This window comes from Amblyraja radiata, chromosome 14 (genome assembly GCF_010909765.2).
Source record: "Amblyraja radiata isolate CabotCenter1 chromosome 14, sAmbRad1.1.pri, whole genome shotgun sequence".
NCBI classification, from domain to species: domain Eukaryota; kingdom Metazoa; phylum Chordata; class Chondrichthyes; order Rajiformes; family Rajidae; genus Amblyraja; species Amblyraja radiata.
Window position 1 is genome coordinate 31,238,792 of NC_045969.1, and position 23,921 is coordinate 31,262,712.

General features: G+C 42.5%; 1 protein-coding gene across 1 annotated transcript in view; it reads right to left on the minus strand.

The window, feature by feature from the left end:
* Positions 1 to 604: 604 nt before the first annotated feature.
* The window catches only part of slc22a15 (solute carrier family 22 member 15), a 32,331-nt gene continuing 9,014 nt past the window's right edge, over positions 605 to 23,921 (minus strand). The window contains exons 6-12 of the mRNA XM_033033005.1: positions 22,813 to 23,028; positions 18,113 to 18,253; positions 17,057 to 17,142; positions 15,352 to 15,472; positions 12,643 to 12,715; positions 3,575 to 3,739; positions 605 to 3,076 (exon numbers count right to left, since the gene is read on the minus strand). Of these exons, the coding sequence (XP_032888896.1) occupies positions 2,993 to 3,076; positions 3,575 to 3,739; positions 12,643 to 12,715; positions 15,352 to 15,472; positions 17,057 to 17,142; positions 18,113 to 18,253; positions 22,813 to 23,028 (886 nt within the window). The 3' untranslated portion in view covers positions 605 to 2,992. The remainder of the gene's footprint in view (positions 3,077 to 3,574; positions 3,740 to 12,642; positions 12,716 to 15,351; positions 15,473 to 17,056; positions 17,143 to 18,112; positions 18,254 to 22,812; positions 23,029 to 23,921) is intronic.

Genomic DNA, 23,921 nt, shown 5'->3' on the forward strand with positions numbered 1-23,921 from the left:
AAGGCCACTAGCATAATTACAGACGATTCGCACCCCAGCCACTCCCTCTTCTCCCCTCTCCCTTCAGGCAAGAGGTACAGAAGTGTGAAAACACACATCTCCAGATTCAGGGACACTTTCGTCCCAGCAGTTATCGGGCAACTGAACCATCCGACGAACAACTAGAGAGCAGTCCTGAGCTACTATCCATCTCATTGGAGGCCCTCGGACTATCTTTGATCAGACTTTACCTTGCACAAAATGTAATTCACGTTAATCCCTTTATCTTGTATCCGTACACTGGATGGTTAATTTCCACTGACTGGTTAATTTTGTTGGCACGCAACAAATGGTTTTGACTGTACAATTACACACGTGTACACACTGTACACACGTGGCAATTAACTAAACTCAACTAAACAACTGTGTGCATGAGGATTTAATGATAATTGTCTAAAATGCAAGCAGGGTCAGAGTACCCAACTACATCCAGATTTATATCATGCGCACAAGCTCTTTGGTTACTGCAAAATCAATTTCCGCAAAAGTGTGTGGCATTTTTTCAGCTAAGCGTTCTATGAATTTTAATCACATGACATATTCAAAGTAATCAATTGGATTAATATAGTGTACAATATAGTTTATTTCCAAGAAATCTGGATCAGTAAGAAAACATACATACACAAATTGTACAAAGCGTTGGAATTAGAATTAAAGCATTGGAATTGAAATTAGAACGAGCCCCAAAACCAGTTCTAACTCCTAACTAACAATTTATGAAATCTCAGTGTCCCTTTCCAAAATGTCATTAGTACACATAATACAAACAAGGAATGTATTAAATGTAATGTATACAAAAGGGAATACATGAGGAGACAGTTTGATACTTGTATTAAGAAGTCCGTTTGCTTTTTGTCATAAGAATTGATCCATTACCATTTTGGATTCTAAACCAAAACTTTGCAAGCTGAAAACAGAATAAAAATCTTCTTGATTGACAAGACTGGCAGAGTTAAGTCGACCATGTAGATATGTCCAAACATTGGTAAGGATGAGTTTCTTTGGTATAGACAGGGAATGAGCATTACTACAAATTAAAGCACTTTAGCTCACTGGTCCCAATGCAGGAGCAACTTCCATGACAGATAGCCATTTGGGAAAGATTTGCCAAAATTAAAAAGGAGTGCCGTACATTTTTTTCAAACACTTTTGAACCAAATTCTTCAAGCGTTACTTCAGGATTTAATAACCATTTGGTGAGGTTGGCAAGTCTTTGATCTTCCTCTAGAAGAACGATAAAATTCGGCAAGAACCTTTTCCATTTTGTTATAATTGCAATGCTTTGCAGCATACATCTTCACATCTATTATATATTTTCAATGCTGGTACTGGCTACTGAAGATGCAATTGTAGAGCATTTGCTTTCTGGCCACTATTAACTTTGTGTTCCATTTAAACTAATTTTGTACTAACAAGAAAATAATATATTATTGGTCCAGGCACAATTATTTTCAAGAAGTGGACATTTAAAAAAAAAACTTTCTTGGAAGTTACACTTGGGAGATATTGCCTTAAAGAAATAATTTACTTGTCTAGTATACATAATAGAACTCTTAAAAAGTCCTTGATTCTAATTTCAACCTTTAACATATTTTCAGCTTATAAAAATCAAATATGCACCAGATATTTCAGAAAATGTTTCCTTACATCAATGGGATCTGGTTAACAGAAATATTCTCTCTATTAGTGTCACTCATTTCATGAAACTAGTTGGTGTGATCTTAACCCAAATTTTTTAATGGACAAAGCTGCAGCCTTAAACTACCAGCAAACAAACATGATCTGAGAAGAAACGATAAAGATTGGTTATTGAATACTGCGGAGAAAAAAAATTGCAATTCACTGCAAGGGAATTTGCAGAATGACACCATGCCTAATGAGAAGTTCTTTATGGTTGTGTTAGATGACAAAAGGAGAGTATATTCCATTTTCAGAACCAGTATCCTAAAATAAGCGTTTCTCTCCCCATTTACACATTTGTTAAGTAAAATGGCCAAGAACATACAGGTCAGCATTATACATTTCCAGGAGTTTTTCTTTTATCCAGCAATCAACTTGGAGAACTTCCCAAAACAGAAAACAAGATGATAATTAAAAACTTGTACAGCATTTCATTGCACTTTACAGGTATGAGGTATTTCACATAGAATGCACTGTTTTGAAGTACAGCGACTTATAACTTAGGGCAGCATAGTGGCTCGGGTGCTTCTTTCCTACTGGTGGTGCTTTCATAAATACAATTCCAGAAAGTCAGAAAAGGATGTTGTTACCACACAAGTCGTACCTCAGGCATGAGTGGTGGTTTTGTTTATGAACTCGAGACTTAAAATTTGAGGTAGGACCAACTGCCGTCTAGTTCAGAAATAAACACCTCCAATGCAACCAAGACGAGAGGCAGAAGAAGAACGAGGGTGGATGCCAAGAAACACAAAGAAAAATGCCTCGCCTAGTACAGGATGATCAGAGGTAATAGCACGTTCAGTTATGGAGTAGAAATGAGGAACTGCAGATGCTGGTTAATGCACAAAACAAACACAAAGAGCTGGAGTAACTCAGCAGGTCAGGCAGCATCTCTGGAGAACATGGATAAGTGACATTTCAGGGAGAGAGGGTCAAGTCTAAAGGGTCCGGACCCGAAACATCACCTATCCATGTTCTGCAGTGATGCTGCCTGACCCTCTGAGTAACTCCAGCACTTTGTGTCCTTTCTAGCACATTAAGTAAGTCAGGCCCCATTGCCAAATTCACTTATTAATCACAGCACCGCAAGGTTCACATTATTGTTTGACCGTGTATCCTATAAACATCCTGAATACTGTAATGCCAGTAAGGTTCCAACTAGCATTGCACTTTTCAATAAAAAAGCAGGGTGTACATGAAAAACAGTAAACTGCAAAGGTAAAGTGCTTCTTACAGTATTGCACTCTCTTTAAAGTGTAGAATATTCTTCATGTTACTGGATCAACGCTGTCCCTTCATCGGCAGCAAAATCCTCTTCACTCTCACTGCTCTCTCCAGCGGGATTCACGACACTTGCCTGAAAATAAATATATAATTTGCAGTTAAGTGAAGCAAAATAGGCTGAGATTGACCACTATTGTAGTATTTTATTGTAATTCATCTGCCCTTTATTTTAATAAAGCAACTTTAAAAAAAATACAATACACACACACGCACACATGGTGGTGGGTACATGGAATGAGCTGCCTGAGCAGATAGTTGAGGCAGGTACAATCACAATGTTTAAATTATATTTGGACATGTACATAGATAGGTTTAGAGGGATATGGGCCAAACACAGGTAGGAGAGGCTAGTGTAGATGGGACATGTTGGTCGGTGTGGGCAAGTAGTGTCAAAGGGCCTGATTCCAGGCTGTATGAGTCCTGCGTAATGAAGGGACGGTAAGCAACTATCATCATTAATTAGTGTACAGAGGGGAATGTATCTCCAGCACTTTCAGTTACTGCAGCGCTGTGTGTCTAGACTAGAGCAGTCCGTCAATCAATTACACTGGTAACGCACCACTCCACTGACCTGCGGAACCACTATATCACGTTTGTGATGCGCAATGCCGTAGAGGTCAGAGATCTTCTCAGGCACAGGTTTATTCAGCGTTTCAGGCAGAAGTAAGCACAGGACCCCTGCCAGCAGACCGGCAACTCCAAGCACCACAAAATGCAACGACACCTGAATGGATTTCTGTGAATTAATGAATGGAAGAAAGACCAATAAACACAAGACTGAAGGCACAAATGACTGGGCATTGGATAAGGCAGCCAAACACAAGAACCAAAAGCACATGCAAACATTCTTCAGTCAAAATCTTTAAATACAGATGGCTATAGTTGGCCTCAATCGCATCTCTTAGCAGGCAAATGTTCCAGCGTGTAAGAGGTCCAGGCATTTCATAATAATTCAGGAGATACCGTGCTCCCCCAAACAAATACTTTGGTTGAATAGAGTTGATTGATTGAACGTGCTGACCAGCGATCACCCCCGTACACTAGGGGCAATGTACAATTTTATCAAAACCAATTAACCTATAAACCTGTACGTATTTGGAGAAAAATGAGGGGTATCTTTTTCGAAAAATGAGTGGTGGGTAAATGGAATGAGCTGCCAGAGGAGGTAGTTGAGGCAGGTACTATAACAGCATTTAAAAGACATTTGGACAGGTTCAGAAGGATATGGACCAAAGGTGGGCACGTGGGTCTACAGTAGATGGGGCATCTTGCTCGGTATGGGCAAGGTGAGCCGAAGGGCCAGTTCACATGCTGTATGACCTCATGACACTATTTCCGCCTGACTTCTTTTCCCAACACTCGGGTTGCAACTCTCGAGAGCTGGATTGAGCAGTGCAGAGCTGGGAATGCTGAGCAGACTCACAGAGTCAGTGATGTCGGCTGGAGTCACAGAATCAGTGATGCCGGCTGGAGGGTGGCTATCTACTCCTGCTTGCACTCCCGTCACCGCTGTTTCTGTGACCCTCTCCTCTCCCAGACAACTTCCCCTCATGTCTGCCTTGCATACACTTTGGGATTACGAACTGTTCTTAGGAACAGGTGCGACACGGTGGCACAGCAGAAGAGTTGCTGCCTCCCAGCGCCAGAGACCCGGGTTCAATCCTGACTACAAGTGCTGTCTGTACAGATTTTGTGGGTTCTCCCCGTGACAACGTGGGATTTCTCCGGGTGCTCTGTTTTTCTCCCACATAACAAAAACGTAGAGGTGTGTAGGTTAATTGGCTTCTGTAAATTGTCCCTAATGTGTCGGGTTGAGCTAGTGTATGGAGTGACCCTAATGTATACGGAGTGGATGGGAGTGAGATAACATAGAACTGGTGTGAATGGGTGATCGAAGGTTGGTGTGGACTCAGTGGGGCAAAGGGACTGCTTCCATGCTGTATCTCTAAATTAACAGAGTCCTATCATACCGTGGCAATTTCTTGCTGTTGCTAAATGCAGAACACACAAGATATGAAATGGCTTTTTAAAAAAACTCTCCAATTCCTTAAGAACTCTAATTCTCCGTGCAGCTACAACTGATGGGCAAGAACATTTGTCAACGTTGCCACATGGAAGTATAAACCCAAGATTTAGTGATTAGACAAGTTGTATATTATCGCATGCATATTAAAGAACCTATATTCCAGAAATACATCTGAAGAAGGGCCCTGACCCAAAATGTCACCTATCCATGTTCTCCAGAGATGCTGCCTGACTCGCCGTGTCACTTGTGTCCTTTTCAGAAAGTAAAATACCGAACATTATACAGCTGCCCTACATATATTCAATGGAAGTATTAAAATCATAATACTAAGCTATTGAATTAAGTTCATTCTGAGCATATTAAGTATATTGAGATGCTTATGTTTAATTAACTTGCAAGTCGGTCTATTTTTTTTAATACAATAAATTAAAGGTTTAACAAAAAGCTCAATTTCTACAGGCAAACTGTAACTCAGAATTTTTAATATCTCCTTAAGTTACAGAAAAATCCCATAGCCAGCCACTCGACACAAAACCCTTTTGTTTAGTACGTTTCTATACTTGCCCAACCCATGTGAAAATGGTCATGTTTCAGGCAAAACAAAATGTTTTCTTAAGTTATTAATAAATTGACACTGATATCTTATTACACCAGAGTTGACAAACTCATGGAATGCATAGTATCAGGAAGAAATGATAGCAGTTAGGTCAAAAGAGAAACATGCGAATAAAATGATATAAGCAGTGTGGGTAGAAATCCCTGTCCTACATAAACCAGTAGTTAATACAAATGCTAGAGTAACTCAGAAGGTCAGGCAACATCCCTAGAAAACATGAATAGGTGATGTTTCAGGTCAGGATCCCTGTCCAGTCTGAAGAAGGGTTTTGACCCGAAACATCACCCATCCATGTTCTCCAGAGATGCTGCCTTGAGTTACTCCAGAACCTTGTGCCTTCTTTTGTAAACCAGAGTAGAGTTGCTGCCTTACAGCGCCAAAGACCCAGGTTTGATCCTGATTACGGGTGCTGTATGTAGGGAGTTTGTATGTTCTCCCAATGACCACTTAGGTTTTTTCCAGGTGCTCCGGTTTCCTCCTACACTCCAAGTCTGGCTTCAGTCAGTTGTAAAAATTGTACCTAGTGTGTAGATAGCGCTAGCGGGCTCATGGGCCTGTTTCTGCGCTGTACAGGTACACAACCTTTTAACCGAAATTCCGGAAACCGGAAAGCTCCGAAAACCGGACATTTTTTCCAGGATGTCGTCTGCACACCAAAGCTCGCGTTTGGCGCCAAACTTGACCCGAAACGACCCACGGTCAACCCAGGTCTGTACTACTGTAGCTACTTAACATCTGTAAATCATTGCTTAAATGTTAGTCAGTTAGTTTGGAGGTCTTTTATGTGGTGGGTGTGGGTGGGGGGGGGGGGGGAAACTTTAATTCTTAGTCCCCTACCTGGTCGGAGAGGCAGCATCCATCCAAGCTGCTTCTTCGCCCCGTCCTCGCAGCCTACCATCGAAAATGGAGCGGCGTTTCCTGTCGGGACCGGCCGGGACTACAGCTTCGGCGGCGCAGCGCTGGGATACCAGCGGGGAGCGGGCGATGCCTTACCGGGTCGCCGTGCGGTAAGCTGCGGAGCGTTGTGGCCGCCGACTCCCAACATCGTGGAGCTGGGGCTGCGGGCGTCCGGCCGCGGGCGGCGCTGGATTTGGAGCGCCGTGGAGCCAGGGATCGAGTTCGCCGGAGTCGGTGCCCCGGTCTCCGGGGAAGAGGCAGACGCTCCAGACTTTCCCAGCCGCTGAGGAATTGTTTCACCCGACGCTGGAGTTCACGGCAAGAGGGCCCTGAAAATCATCGGACTGGCTACTGCATGTAATTATATTTTCATGTGTTTAGTTTAGTTTGAGCCAGTTTATGTTTAAAGTTTTACTTAATGTTTTATCTTTTTTTTATTATTATTTATTCGGGGGATTCAAGGATCCCCGAGCTAGGCCACCTAAGGCCATGTAGCCCCACTAGGGTGACAAGAGAGCGCTACCTCCCTCACCGAGTAACTGCCGGGATCGAGGCGCAAACTCGCGACCACGAACCGAGCAATCTACCACTGAGCCACCCGGTCCCCTGTAATGTTTTATCTAAAAAACGTTAAAATCTACGCTAAAAATCTTCCATTCCGAAATCCGATAAGTGGCTGGTCCCAAGGCTTTCGGATAAAAGGTTGTGCACCTGTATCTCTAAAGTCTAAAGTTTGATAATGGAACGTAATGTGCATTTTCCTGCCTTCAGGGTTAAATGAATTATTTATAGATGTCAATAATCCCATGCTTAAAATCATTTGACGGATCTATGTACTAAATAAATAGGAGCATTCAGCTTCATGTTGAACTATGACATCAAAGCACAAACTCGTAGTGGTCACATTTTCCCCCTCAGTTTGATCTCTGGTTACTGACAATGAAGGATAATAAAAAATGATAATCCACTATACAATAGTGTCATCCACTATTTTGATGTTACAGTTGTACAAGATGTTGGTGAGGCCACACTTGGGGATGGTGTTCAATTTTGCTGTGGGAAGGATGTCATTAAGCTGCAAGGAATGCCGAGACGGTTCACGAGGACTCAAGGGCCTGAGCTACAGGGAGAAGTTGGGCAGGCTCGAATTTTACTCCTTGGAGCACAGGAGGTTGAGGGGTGATCTTCCAGAAGTATTTAAAAATCATGAAGCGAATATATAGGATGAATGCACAGAGTAGGGAAATCAAGAACCAAAGGACATAGGTGTAAGGCGAGAGGGGAAGATTTATTAGGAACCTGAGGGGCAACTCAGAGGATGGTGGGTTTATGGAATGAGCTGCCAGAGGAGATTGCAAACTTCAATGTCTAGCTCTGCCAGAGACAACTACTATAACAACATTTTAAAGACATTTGGGCAGGTACAAGGATACAAAAGATTTGAGGGATACTGGCCAAATGCCAGCAATTGGGACCAGATGACGCATCTTAGACAGCATGGATGATTTGTGCTGAAGGGTCTGTTTCGATGGTGCGTGACTTCTAAGATGGAAAATACTGAGAAATCCTTTTATTGACCAACTGATGTCTGCTCTTTCATGTAAACAATGTTGTAAAAGGTTTCTAATTACACTAAAACGTGTCCAAGTGCAGTCAGAGATGACCCAGTGCATAACTGGTGACCTGCCAAAGACAATTCTCAAGTCACTTCCATATACTCTATAGAAAATAAAGCAGGGGAAATAACATTTTACACAAAAAGATGTAACTAGTGGAATGTGATGCAAAAGTGTCACATTTAATCTAACACAGGAATGATCCTGACCTCAAGTGCTGTCCGTGCGGAGTTTGCACCTTATCCCTGTAACTGCACGGGTTTCTTCCAGGTGCAACAGGTTTCCTCCCACATACCAAAGATGTGCGAATTCGTAGGTTAATTGGTCTCTGTAAATTGTCCCTAGTGTGTAGGGAGTGGACAAGAAAGTGGGATAACATAGAAATAGGGCGAACGTGTGATCGATGGCCGGCGCGAACTCGGTGGACTGAATGGCCTGTTTCCATGTTGTGTCTCTAAACTAAACTTAGAAGAAATTAGACACAAAATGCTGGAGTAACTCGGTGGGTCAGGCAGCATTTCTGGATAGAAGAAATGGGTGATGTTTCGGGTCGAGACCCTTCTTCAGACTGAGCCAGGGGAGAGGGAGATACAGAGATAAAGAAGTGTGGAAACGAGATAAAGGGGCTGGAGATCAAGGCAAATGTAGAATAGATCATAGTTAGCTGGGAGATTGTTAGCAAACAGAGATAAAATGTAATTGAGGACAGTCAGACTGGTCGGAGAACTGGGAAGGGGGGAGGGATGGAGAGCAAGGGTTACTTGAAGTTAGAGAAGTCTCAATGTTCATACCGCTGGGGTGTAAGCTGCCCAAGCGAAACATGAGGTGTTGTTCCTCCAATTTGCGCTGGGCCTCACTCTGACAATGGAGGAGGCCCAGGACAGAAAGATCTGTGTGGGAATGGGAGGGGAGGAAGTTAAAGTGTTTAGCAACTGGGAGATCAGGTAGGTTTAGGCTGACTGAGCAGAGGTTTCAGCGAAATGATCGCCAAGCCTGCGCTTGTTCTCGCCGATATATAGTCCACACCTGGAACACAGGATAGAGTAGATAAAGTTGGAGAAAGTGCAAGTGAACCACTGCCTCATCTGAATAGACTCCCGGCGTTCTTGGACGGAGTCGAGGGGGGGAGGTAAAGGGACAGGTGTTGCATCTCCTGCATTTGCAAGGGAAAGTACCTGGGGAGGGGGTGGTTTGATTGGGAAGGGACGAGTTAACCAGGGAGTTGCGGAGGGAATGGTCTCAGTGGAGAGCGGAAAGTGGTGGAGATGGCTAGTGGTGGGATCCAGTTGGAGGTGGCGAAAATGTTGGAGGATTGTATTCTGTATGCGACGGCTGATGAGGTGAAAGATGAGGACGAGGGGGACTCTGACCCTAAGTTTAAGCTCCGCTAAAGGATGTGCTTTATTTTGAGATGGGAAACAAAGGTGCTGTTAATATAATAAATCTTGCATGAACACCCAGTGCTTTCTAACTGCCTTCCTTGGGTGCGTGCCAGTTATCAAGAGCAAAGGAATATCAGTAGTGACAATCATCTGTCAATATTTCCCCTTCATCTCAATTGAGTACACTCCTGCTGTACATGAATGCAGGAGAAGCTAATTAGTCCACTGATTGTTGCTTTGATTTTCAACAAGCAAATTAACTTAGCTGGCAGCTTAACACAGCAACACTGAATATTTTGTTTCAGTAAAACCGGCAACAGAATTCCGAATCACCATCTCAAAAATATGCCAGAAATTGGCATTACCGGAATATTGCTCAGACCATATTAGAACCGTACATTAGCAATCCTTATAGCATTTGTATTCACGTCAATACAACATCTTAAGAAAGATAATGCAGGATCAATATTTACTTCCAACCAGGGGGCTAACTAGCTCTAATGATCGATAGACTTCCATGCAAGATGGCACTGAAGCCAGGCGACCCTCTGCGTACTGGTCCCAGAAGTGGATCCGCTATCATTCATTACAATCGCTCCACTCTTTTAAACCTTTATTTCAACAGCAGCATTTCTGACACTAACAATGCTCTTCTTAATCACCTCAGATTTGTCACCGGGAAGCATTATTCCCTTTATCCTGTATTTGTACACTGTGGATGGCTTGATTGTGACCATGGATAGCACACATCAAAAAAGCTTTTCACTGTACGTGAAGATAATAAACTGAACTAAACCAGATAACCAAGGCTGAGATGTGTAATTACAATTAAACAATGTGTTTAACTGTAATTACACAAATATGACACTTACTGGTGTTTTAATGTAAAACATTCTTAAACTATTCATCGATTCAATAGAAAAACAAAGACAAATCAGGTGGCTATAGTAAATAAGCAAGTTACTTTGGATACATTTTTTCATGAATTGAAGTGGAATTTATCGGTTCCAACGTTAATCTAGGGAAAGCTAACCACAAAGGTCGATAGACACAAAATCTGGAGTAACTCAGCAGGACAGGCAGCCTCACTGGAGAGAAGGGATGGGAGACGTTTCGGGTCGAGACCCTTCTTCAGACTGAACGTCTGAAACGTTACCCATTCCTTCTCTCCAGAGATGCTGCCTGTCCAGCTGAGTTACTCCAGCTTTTTGTGTCTATCTTTGGTTTAAACAAGCATCTGCAGTTCCTTCCTACACATAACCACAAAAGTTAATGTGTTCCAGATCACAGGCCTCAATTTGACATTCAATATGGCATTTTCTACAGGTTATCTGTGGCGTTCAACAACAGACCAACAGCGGGAAGCTGATAATCAAGGCTGACAGCAGCTCATGATGAGCAAAAACAGGTTAAAGAAACAACAGAAAATCCCATTTATTGAGAATTGCAGAGAAAATGAAATAAAGTTTGGGATGTACCCAAGGACTTAATTTTAGAATTAAAAATGTTTCACAATGTTTGAATACATTCTTTTGGGAACAAGGTGGGGAAGGAGTAGGCAATTTGGCCTTCAAGCCTGTTCCACGTTTCAAAGTTACAGCTGATCAACATTTTCCTGCTCTATCCTCAATGTTTTGAAGAATTGAGATAAAGATTCATCGATATTTTGACAAGGACTGTGTTTCGTACTTCAATGTCCTCTAATCTATCTATCTATGCATAACTAAACTCTGATCTTGTTATCTTCCGATTTGCGCAAAAAACGTTTGCGATAGCGCTAATATTTTTCGGCAGTTCACTCACCGTTCTCCTGTGCTGCGAATCTACCAAGTTTCGTTCCGATCGGTTGAATGTCGTAAAAGTTAGCGAGGTTCAAAAATCTTAAAAACCGCAAGTGTGCAGATCGATATCTTCTCCTGCCAGTCAGCGCCGCGCGGATTAGTCTCTTCCCCTGTCACTCCCCGGGACGGTCCGCCCCTTCCTGCGCCATCGTGTCTTTACTGGAGCTGAGGATGGCCGGCGGAGGTTTCCAAACGGACACAATTTTCGGAGACAGCCAAAGCGACCCCAAGCAGTCCAGCCCCAAGCAGCCCAGCCCCAGGAAAACTATGTGTGGCGGGGTTGGGACCACGACACACACCCCCTCCCCCCACACCAACCTCTCCCCCCGCCCTACACCTCCCCGTTCACACATACCCCTCCTCCCTTCCACCCCACACACCCCACTTCCCTCCCCCCTCCCCTCCCACACATGAAGAGGAGGGGGAGGGAGTGCTCAGAGATGAGGGGAAATTAGCCACACCTGCGCAGTTAGGGGCTATAGGTGAGTGGTGGAATATTGCTTTGGAGGAACGGGTTGCGTTGGGGGAACGGATGAGTGGTGGAATATTGCATTGGGAAACGGGTTGCATAGGGGGACCAAGCCTCCCGTGTGACTGGGACCCAACGGGTCCCACTTAGTCTAGTATCTACTAAATTTAACCTTGCATACCACGATTTCCTGAACACCCAGTAATGTGTTGGTCTTTATGTTATATCAACATAATAAATGCTCAAAAGAATGCAAAGTGCTAGAGAAATTCAGCAGGTCAGGCAGCATCTCTGGAGAACATGAATAAGTGACATTACGGGTTGACACCCTTCTTCAGACATTACTGTGTTGCACAGAATGGTAAATAACAAATACAATCTGATATACACACACACACACACACAAAGCGCTGGAGTAGGTCAGAGAGCATCTCTGGAGGAGGATGGGTGACATTTTGGTTCAGATCCGACCCGACCCAAAACGTCACCATCATTTTTCTCCAGAGATGCCTCATGACCTGCTGAGTTGCTCCAGCACTTTGTGTCTATCTTCCGATTAAACCAGCATCTGAAGTTCCTTACCACAAATAAAATCCGAGTCCTAAAACCCTCCTTTAATCTATAGCCTTTGAGATCAATGAACATCCAAATACAGATTTTATTAACAAAATGCTCATTACCAACTTAGATTTACTGAAGCAGGATTGGAAGACAAACTGAATCAAGTAGACAGCTTGGATGGGGAAGGATCTAATGGGGTCTGAGGTAGAAAACAAAAGACTGCAGACTCACCAGCGATGGGACAAAGGGTGCAATGATCCCACCAATTCTGGAAGACATGGAACAGATTCCCATTCCAACATTCCTATAGGAAAGCAGCAAAAAATAAAATTAGTTGAAACTCTGACATACAAATTCACATTCATGCAAGAATGGCTCAGTGCAGAATTTCACACCATTGAAAATCTAAAAAAAAAAAATGCTGATGTGCCATCAGTCAACAAATACCTCAAAATAGTTTGCAATTAAGATTTTGTACGATTCTACTTTTACATCGTAAATCCTGACAAATTTGCTAAAAAACAAATAGGGATTTAGAGTGACGTTCTAAGGCCACAGAGACCTCCCAGGGATGATTATGATGAGCATTTGATGGCACTGGAGCTGTACTCACTGAAGTTTAGAAGGATGAGGGGGTACTCATTGAAACTTCCTGAATAATGAAAGGCCTGGATAGAGTGGATGTTTCCACTAATGGGAGAGTCTAGGACCATAGGCCATAGCCTCAGAATAAAAGGATGCACTTTTAGAAAGGAGATGAGGAGGAATTTTTTTTTATTCAGAGGGTGGTGGATCTGTGGAATTCATTACCACAGAAGGGTGTGGAGGCTAGGTCAATAGATATTTTTAAAGCGGAGATTGATAGATTCTTGATTAATACGGGTGTCAGATGTTATGGGTGAAGGCAGGAGAATGGGGTTGAAAGGGAAAGATAGATCAGCCATGATTGAATGGCGGGGAAGATTTGATGGGCCAAATTGCCTGATTCTGTTCCTATAACTTATGAACCCAAATGTAACACAACGTAAGAATTGGTTTCCAGTTACATAAGTAGATAAAAAATATTCAAACATCGAAGAATGTATTTATATTCAAAGAAATATTAATTCAATCTAGTAGGTAATGCTACTGCCTCAAGATGCCAGAGACCCAAATTCGATCCCGACCTCGGGTGCTACTTGTGTTGAGTTTGCATGTTCTCCATGACCATGTGGGTTTCCTCTGGGTGCTCCGGTTTTTTCCCGCATCCCAAAGATGTGCGGGTTGGTAGATTAATTGTTCCTCTGTAAATTGTCCCCTAGTGTGTAGGGATGATAAAGTGGGATAACTTAGAACTAGTGTGAATGGGTGATCGTTGGTCAGTGTGGACTCAATGGACCGAAGGGCCTGTTTCCATGCTGCAAATTCTTAGTGGAAGCAAAACTAAATACAAATCTATTATAACCAGACAAATAGAGGATGTGGAAGATCATGATGTGCCAAGCATATACAAAAATGTATATTGGAGACTGTGAGGCAATATCATGAATCCATTTACACAAAGCCCAAAACATACTGAACGACATAAAAATAACTTCACTCTCACAATTCTGAACTACAGCAGAAAATACCAAGCTTGTGTAAGCTTTCCTCAACAAAGTCCTGCCCATTAGTCTAAAAATCCTTTTCAAAACTCCCTCCATCACATTAATGTCCTTCCTTAAATAAAATCCAAACCAAACACAGTACTCCAAATGTGATCTCACCAAAATAATTTGTAATTGAAACAAAATTTCCCTATTGTCGTTTTAAAGTTACTCTGGCAATAAATAATGTTAGCTTTTCTAATTACCCCCTCTTCCTACAACTTTAGCCCTGTGTAATTCATGCATTTGAACACCTATATTTCTGAGTTTGATCCCGATCTTTGTGGGGTTTGCACGTTCTCCCTGTGACTGCCGAGTTTCTTTCAGGCATTTTCCTCCCACATCCCAAGGCGTGCGGGTTTGCAGGTTAATTGGCCTCTGAAAAATTGCTTCCTAGCGTGTGTAGGGAGTGGATGAGCGAGTGGGATAGCATAAGACTGGTGTGAACGGGCGATCGATGGTCGGTATGGACTCGGTGGGCCAAAGGGCCTGTTTCCATGCTGTATCTTTCAGTGATTCAATCAATTTGGTTACTGCGCTTTTGTTGGATATTTCTGCGAAAATGAACAATTTTTCCCCACATTACCTTTTCTCATCTAAATCTCTTTGCAGCCTCAATACTTCTTAAATTTTCTACGTAGTTGGCAATTTTCAGGAAAAGGAACAGCCATCTAACCTAAAAGCAACAACAAGGAACTGCAGGTGCTGGTTTATACCAAAGATAGACACTAATGCTGGAGAAACTCAGCAGATTAGGCATCATCTCTGGCAAAAATAGGTAGGTGACGTTTCAGGTGGGGACACTATTTCAGACTGTTCTATCTATTCTACCTATCTAGCCTTTTAGATTCCAGTTCCACCGTACACAACAGACCAAACACTTAGTTTCAGAGATACAGTGTAAAAAAAGAGCCTTTTGGCCCACCGTCAACGACCAACCCAACACTAGTTTATCCTACACACAAGGGGCAATTTACAGAAGCCAATTGACCTATAAACCTGCACGTCTTTGGAATGTGGGTGGAAACTGGAGCATCTAGGGAAAACCCATGTGCTCACGGGGAGAACGTGCAAACTCCGTACAGACAGCACCCGTAGTCAGGATCAAACCCGGGTCTCTGGCATTGTAAGACTACAAGACTATCGCTGCACCACTGTCCCGACCTTTGCCTGGGGAAATAAATCTTGCCAGCATCATTACATGAAAAGAATAAATTGAGACAAATACATTGAAAAGAAAAACTGGGATTGCAAATGGAACATCAGAAATGGATAATTACAGTCACTCTGCAGATTTCACTGACCACAAACCTACCTGACTGAGGTGGGAAAGAGTTCAGAGGAATAGATGTAGACTACGTTAAATGCAGCACTTATAGACAGTTTACCCAGAATAGCAGGAGTTTGGCTAATGACAACGGACAACAACCCAGTGCCTGAAAAAGTATATAGATTCAGTTATATGAAGGTTTTGCATTAAATTCTTAAAATAATAGCAATAATATTACAAATTTAACAGCAAATATCAAAGGCTAGAAAACAAATATACAAAAGGAAAGGTTTTTCTCCGAAAGTAAATCTTAAAGCTCACAACCAAGAAAATGCACTCAAAAAGTCAGTAGTTTCAAAAATAAGTTACAGAGACACAGTCTTACAGCGTGGAAACAGGCCCTTTGGCCCACCTTGCCCAAGTTGAATGTACAACGGCAACAAAAATAAATACAAGCCATTTAAACCAAGATGCCATCGAATCTCCATGAGGCGTTAAGTATTGTCAAATAGGGGAGAATTCAGATTGCAGCCACAATTAAAATAAACATCAAATGCTTTGGTGCCAAGAGTTCAAATGGATATCATGTTTACTATAGTTTTAATATTAGTTCAGATGTTTCTGCACTTAACAGACTCAGAAGCATAAAAAGTTCAATGTCATTCATTCTCCTCTGAAGAAGCAGTGGCTATTTGGAATGTATATCAAAAAGCATAGAGATTGCATTTTAGATCAGTTTCATGACAGTTTTGTTTAGTTACGTTTATTGATACACCGGTAGCACAGCTGGTAGAGCCACTGCCTCACAGCGTGTGTGTGGAGTTTGCACGTTCTCCCTTGTGCGTTTCCTCTGGGTGCTCCAATTTCCTCCCACATCCCCAATACGTGCGGGTTTGTAGGTTAATTGGCCCTCTAAATTGCCCCTAGTGTGTAGGGAGTGGATGAGAAAGTGGTATAACATAGAACTAGTTTGAATGAAAGATAGACACAAAAAGCTGGAGTAACTCTGCGGGACAGGCAGCATCTCTGGAGAGAAGGAATGGGTGACGTTTCGGGTCGAGACCCTTCTTCAGACAGTGTGAACGGGTGATGGATGGTCAGTGAGGACTCAGTTGGCTGAAGAGCACGTTTCTGCATTGTATCTCTAATGTCTAAAGAAAACCACCAGGCTCTTGAACACTGCACAACACTAACTTCAACAATGTACTTCTATGAACCCCTGACTGACAAAGGTTATTCAAAAGGTATTCAAATAGATTTAGTAAAAAAATAGGCATGAAATATTAACTATTAGTATACCTGTTTCAATGATTTACATGCAGGAAACATCTGAGCCATATTAACATAGTAATGAAGGACACAAAGTGCTGGAGTAACTCAGTAACGAAGGACCCGAAGTGCTGGACGCTGGAGTAACTCAGAGAGTCAGGTAGCATCTCTGGAGAAAACCCTTCTTCAGATCCGAAACGTTACCCATCCCTTTTCTCCAGAGATGCTGAGTTACTCCAGCACTTTGTGTCTATCTTTGGTATAAAACAGCATCTGCAGTTCCTTCCTAGATAGGTGACAGTTTGGGTTGGGACTGTTTTCAGACAGAGCCAACATAGAAATGAATAATCTTCTAATATCAATTACTCAGAAGTACCGAAATAAACAAATAACAAAAAGGAACTTTAATTGCACACATATAGTGCTGTGACCTTCAATCATATGATAAACATGCAGTTTGTCTGAACAATTGTTATCTTACCTTTAGTCTCTGGAAGAAAAATGATGATAAGACAAGCTGCCCCTCCCACAAGCAGAAACCCTGCAAGTGTTCGCCTGCGACCTGACCTAATGGAACAAGGCACAAGAAACAGCAGTTCAAACACCACCAATGCCCAGCTCCACGCTATGTTTTGAATTTATTCATAAGTTCTAGGAGCAGAATTAGGCCATTCAGCCCATCATCTACTCCGGCGTTTATAATGCCGTATCATAGTACAAAAAAAAATCATTTAGATTGGAAAAGTAAATCAGCTAATGCCAATCTAAATCAGGAAAATGAAACATTAATCTGGACCGCACAGGATAGTCCACGTTTATGCCGAACATGATGCCAAGTTAAACCGATCTCATTTGCCTGTACATGACCCATATCCCTCTATTCATTACACTTCCATGTGCAGATCCAAAAGCATCCTAAATGTCACTATTGTAATTGCCTACACCACGACCCCTGGCAGTGCGTTCCAGGCACCTAAAACCCGGTGTAAAAAAACGTCCCACACATCTCCTCTAAAATTTCCTCCTCTCATCTTGAAGCTATGCCTTCTAATGTTTTTTTAGACTTTTTTTTTTTAACTTTTAGAGATACATTGCGGAAACAGGACCTTTGGCCAACCGAGTCTGTGCCGACCAGCAATCAACCCATACACTTGCACTATCCTACACACTAGGGACAATTTTACCAAAGCCAATTAACCTACGAACCTGTACTTCTTTGGAATGTGGGAGGAAACCGGAGCACTGTATCTCTACCAGGAGAAAACCCATACGGTCAAAGAAGGAACATACAAACTCCATACAGACAGCACTCGTAGTCAGGATCGAACACGGGTCTGTGGCACTGTAATGCAGCAGCTCTACCACTGCGCCGCCCTTAAATGTTGGACATTGCCATCCTCCGAAAAATGTTCTGTCTACATTATTTATGCCCCTCATAATTTTATATACAATTATTTCGGAAAGCAAGGCAAACTTTAAATAGTAAGAGAAATATTCCAGAAATATTTTTGGAACACGAGAGTTAAAATCAGCTTACCAGGTACGACTCAACAGAAAGAGACAGATAGGATATGAAGGCAACTCCGCCAATCCAGAAAGTGCTATGTTTAGATATCGATCGCCACCCAGGTCACCTGCACTTAGAGTCAGTCCATAGTAGACAAGACTGCATATTAACCTCATAGAGAATAAGAAATCAAGAATTATTAAAAAGTCAGTGTCCCAGTTTTACTACTGCAGCTCAAACCATTTGCTTTAAGTTACTTTTATCATGTCACGAATAGTCATAGTCATACAGCACGGAAACAGGTCCTTCTGCCTAACTTGCCCATGCTGACCAAGATGCCCCATCTACATTGGGGAATCAAGAACCAGAGGTTTAAGGTGAAAGGGAAAAAGATTTAATAGGGACCTAAGTGGCAGCTTTTTCTCACACAGGGTGGTGGGTATATGAAACGAGCTGCCAACGGAGGTAGTTGAGGCAGGTACAGTAGCAACATCGAAAAAACATTTGGTCAGGTACATGGATAGAAAAGGTTTAGAGGGATATGGGCCGACTGCAGGCAGGGGAGACAAGTGTAGACGGGGCATGGCATGGACAAGATGGGCCTGTTTCCTTTCTGTATGATTATGTCACTTGTGTATTATACAATGATTTAAATAAAATTAAATATATTAAGCAGTAGGGCAAATATTCTAGCATTAACAATCTAAATAATAATGTAAAAGTTTGATAAGATTAACATATACTATCTTAAAAAAAAGTAGCATAGATTCAAATATACAATTGTGACTCTGTTTAGAGATACAGTGCGGAAACAGGCCCTTCAGCCCACTGAGTCCTCCCCGGCCAGCGATCCCCACACATTAACACTATCCTATACACTTGGGACAAATTACAATTTTACCGAAGCCAATTAACCAACAAACCTGTACGTCTTTAGAGTGTGGTAAGAAACTGGAGCACCTGGGGAAAACCCACGCAGTTCATGGGGAGAACGTACAAACTCTGTAGACAGCACCTGTAGCCAGGATTGAACCAGTCACTGGCGCTGTAAGGCAGCAGCTCTACCGCTGCGCCGCCCCCTTAATGTTTATAAGACGGTAAATGTTTATAAAATTTCTGTTAACGGTTAAACTGATCATAGATTCGGAAGATAAAGAACGAAAAACCCATGGGATGAGTATCCCAAACTACTCGGCAGCAGTTGCTACTGTCCAAAATATGGAACCTGTAGTCACCACTGTTTATGGCAGGTGCCTTTTATCAATGCAATTTGCTCACTATACATCTTGGAAAATAATCCAGCTGATTCTCCCGCTATCTCATAAGAGACTTGAACTAATCAAAATAGCTGGATTTCTAAGTGCAGTTTACAATGGGCTGCATTCATGAAAGGACCATCTAATCAACTTTTCCGCAAGTGAGTTGGATACACTAGTGAAAGAAAATGCAGGGCCAAGAGGGCTTACATGGAAGTGGGACAATTTGGTTCACTTCTTTAAAGATCTGGCATAGGGAATGCTGATCTGATTGATCTACCTCTATAGATACAAGAGACTACAGATGCTAGATTCTTTAGCAAAAAATACAAAACAAAAACTGCTGGAGGATCTTAGCATGTCAGGCTATTTTTGTCACTGAGGCTGAAAGATGTGACCTGCAACAGTTCTGCTTAATCTTTCACTGTGGTACTTGTTTTGATGATAGATATAAATGACAGAAAGCATGTAGGCAATTTAGAGCACCATTATAAAGGTGTACAAACAAAAGCAGAATTGTTTTGGAGAGGGGAAAAAACCCCAGTGCAAATCTCTTCTAACCCTAGTTCATATTAATTCAGAAGGTTCATTTTTTTCTTTCCAGCTGTTATCAGGCAACTGAACCATCCTATCATCAACTAGAGAGCGATCCTGACCTACCATCTACCTCTTGGAGACTCTCGGATTATCTTTAATCGGACTTTACTGGCCTTAATCTTGCTCTAAACATTGTTCCCTTGCGCTAAACGTTATTCCCTTTACCCTATATCTGTACACTGTGGACAGCTTGATTGTAATCATGTAGTCTTTCTGCTGACTGGATAGCACATAGAAAAAGCTTTTCACTGTACCTCAGTAAATGTGACAATAAACAAACTAATCAAGGGAATGACATTATATGGCATATAAAATTATTTGTCACTATCAAGCCATTACAGAGCCTTGTGATAATGAAATGAAAGAAAAATTAAGTGTTAAATGGCATCTTTCATAGGCTATAAAAGATTTTATAATTGTTAGGTCATATCATAAGTTATATCAATTACTACTTTCTGTGATCTATTTAATCCAGTCACTGTTACAATGAAAATAATGGGAATCCAAAACAAAATCTCAAAAGTTTTAATTTTCTGACAAATTTTAGGGAAATACAGGAAAGAGGCTATCTTTAATTAAATTCAGTCCCAACATAATCCACATGATTCAAATGAAGGAACGATTCAATTGATTAACAAAAAACAAAGTGCTGGAGTAACTCAGTGGGTCAGGTAATAATAATAATAATAATAAAAATTTTTATTTATGGGCGCCTTTCAAGAGTCTCAAGGACACCTTACAAAAATTTAGCAGGTAGAGGAAAAACATGTAAGGGGAATGAAATAAATAGTAGAGACATGACTAGTACACAAAGTAAAGACAGAATTCAATACAAAACACAGTATGAGGCAATTAATGCACAGATGAAAAGGGACGGGGACGTGGGGCTAAGGATAGGCAGAGGTGAAGAGATGGGTCTTGAGGCGGGACTGGAAGATGGTGAGGGACACGGAATTGCGGATCAGTTGGGGGAGGGAGTTCCAGAGCCTGGGAGCTGCCCTGGAGAAGGCTGTCCCCAAAACTGCGGAGGTTGGACTTGTGGATGGAGTGGAGACCAGCTGATGTGGATCTGAGGGACTGTGAGGGTTGGTAGGGGGAGAGGAGGTCAGTGAGATATGGGGGGGCCAGATGGTGAGGATCTTTGTAGGTGAGGATCAGGATTTTGTAGGTGATCCGGTGGGAGATGGGAAGCCAGTGAAGTTGTTTGAGGACTGGAGTGATGTGATGCCAGGATTTGGTATGGGTGATGAGTCGGGCGGCTGCGTTCTGGACCAGTTGGAGTCGGTTGATGTAGGTGGAGCTGATGCCAAGGAGAAGTGAGTTGCAATAGTCCAGTTGGGAGGAGATGAAGGCATGGATGAGTCTTTCAGCAGCGGGCGGTGTGAGAGAGGGTCTGAGTTTGGCGATGTTGCGGAGATGAAAGAAGGAGGTTTTAATGACATGGCGGATGTGAGGCTCAAGGGAGAGGGTGGAATCAAAGATCACGCCAAGGTTGCGGGCCTGGGGAGATGGGGAGACAGTGGTGCCGTCGATGGTGAGAGTGGGGTTATTGATTTTGCTGAGTGTGGCTTTGGAGCCTATGAGGAGGAATTCTGTCTTATCGCTGTTGAATTTGAGAAAATTATGTTGCATCCAGGTTTTTATAGCTGACAAACAGGAGTTGATATGGGAGAGGGGGGGGGGGTTGTGGGGGGATTTGGTGCCAAGGTAGATCTGGGTGTCATCAGCGTAACAGTGGAAGTCCAGATTGAAGTGGCGGAGTATCTGACCAAGTGGGAGGATGTAGATGATGAAGAGGAGGGGGCCGAGTACGGAGCCTTGGGGAACGCCTTGAGTGACTGTGGCTGTAGCAGAGGTGTGGTTGTGGAGAGAGATGAAGTGGGATCTGTTGGAAAGGTAGCATCTAGCATCTCTGGAGAACATGGATAGGTGACGCTTTGGTACAAGACCCTTCTTTAGACACGTTCACCATAGATGTTGCCTGACCCGCTGAGTTGCATCAGCACTTCGGATCTTTTTTTTGTAAACCAGCATCTGTGGTGCCTTGTGTCGCCATTTTGCATCGGGATCCTTCTTCAGACTGAGTGTAGTGGGGGGGTGAAAGCTGGAAAAGTGGTGGGTATGGGACAAAGTGATAGATGGATACAGATGATGGGGGTGTTTGATTGTCAGATGGGTGGAGATAGTGACAAAGGCTAGAGATGAAAAGGAGACAAAAGGTTGTCAGATAAGAAGAGGAGTGAAATGTAAAGCTGGAGGATAGGATGGAAGTGAAACGGGGGGGGGGGGGGGGGGGGGGGGGAGGAGAGAAACGGCAAGGGGAGCAGGATAAGGTTTTACCGTATCGGATAGTGGGAGAAATGTTCAAGAGATGTTCAATTCATTTTTTGCAATTTTATATTTATTCACCTGAAAAAATTGAGAATTGGGTTGAATCTCAAGCCAAAGAAAAAAAAAGGTAAGAGTTCACCCGTAGTCACAAAACTAGTCATCTTTGAATGCCACTGAAAAGTACAATGAAAAATATGGGATTACAGCGAGCTAGATCCTACAGAATTTAACCTCAGTCTTGATAACCTGTGACAGACACAAAAAGCTGGAGTAACTCAGCAGGTCAGGCAGCATCTCTGGAGAAAAGGAATAGGTGATGTTTCGGGACGAGACCCTTCTTCAGACTGAGAGTCATGGGAAAGGGGAACGAGAGATATAGACGGTACTTAGGACAAATGAATGGAAAATATGCAGAAAGCAACGATAATCAAGGGACTCCAGCTTTTTGTGTCTGTCTTGAATAATATGTGAATGGTTTTCTTTGAAAGCACATTTGTACTATTTGAAGGAGTAAAGCAGTATACCAAAATAGATTTTGGGACATACCACACAAACATTAACACCAGGGTCCGTTCCAAGAGAATTCGATGCCGGAAGAGATCAAGGACATTAGCCTTTTCCCCAACGTTTTGGGCAGTCGGTGGCTTGAGGCTCACCACAGACTTCTGCTGGCCCTTCTTTTTAGCAAAGCTTTCAAGGATTTGCTCCGCTTCGCTCCATCGTCCCTGAGCGTACAGCCATCGGGGAGATTCCGGGATGCACCTACCATCACAAATACAAAATCTTTGTAAAAATATAACCGTTTAGTTGCTGGAAAACACAAGCACGCAGCTCCCTGGAAACACTTATCAACAGGCAAGATAACCATAAGACATTCAATGATACTTTATTGTCACGTGTACCTAGATACACAAAGAGTCTCCAAGTTTTTGGCACTGACAAAGTTAGAAAAGTCCTCATTAGAGTTATGTTGGTCGCTCCTCATTCTTGGCACCTCCCCCATCCTCCTGCCGGGTCCCTCTGTTCACATAAAAACAGAATTAGGCCATTCAGCCCATCAAGTCTGCTCTGCCATTTGATCACGGCTAATCTATATTTCCCTCTCAACCCCATTCTCCTGCCTTCTCCCTGTAACCTTTGACACCCTTATTAATCAAGAACCTATCAATCTTCGCCATAAAAATACCCAATGACACAGTCGCCTCTGGCGATGGATTCCACAGATTCATCACCCTCTGGCTAAAGAAATTCCTCCTCCTCATCTTTCTAAAGATACGTCTTTTTATTGAGGCTGTGTCCTCAGTCCTAGACTCTCCCACTAGTGGAAACATCCTCTCTATCCAGGCCTTTCATTATCCGGTAGGTTTCAATAAGATCCCTCCTCATCCTTCGAAAAATACAGGAGCAAAATACAAAGAATCAACATGGGAAAGTGGCATGAGATAGAACTAGTATGAACGGGTGATCGATGATTAGTGTAAACTCGGTGGCCCAAAGGACCCGTTTCCATGCATAAATCCAAGGGACAAAAGATGCTCTACCCATTTCAATTGACAAGAGCAAAGAGTGGAAGTGTTTAAAATTAACAGATTCAGACACACTGAAGCCAAGGAAACTTTACTGAATGGTGCTAAAACTGGATTTTACTTTCTTAA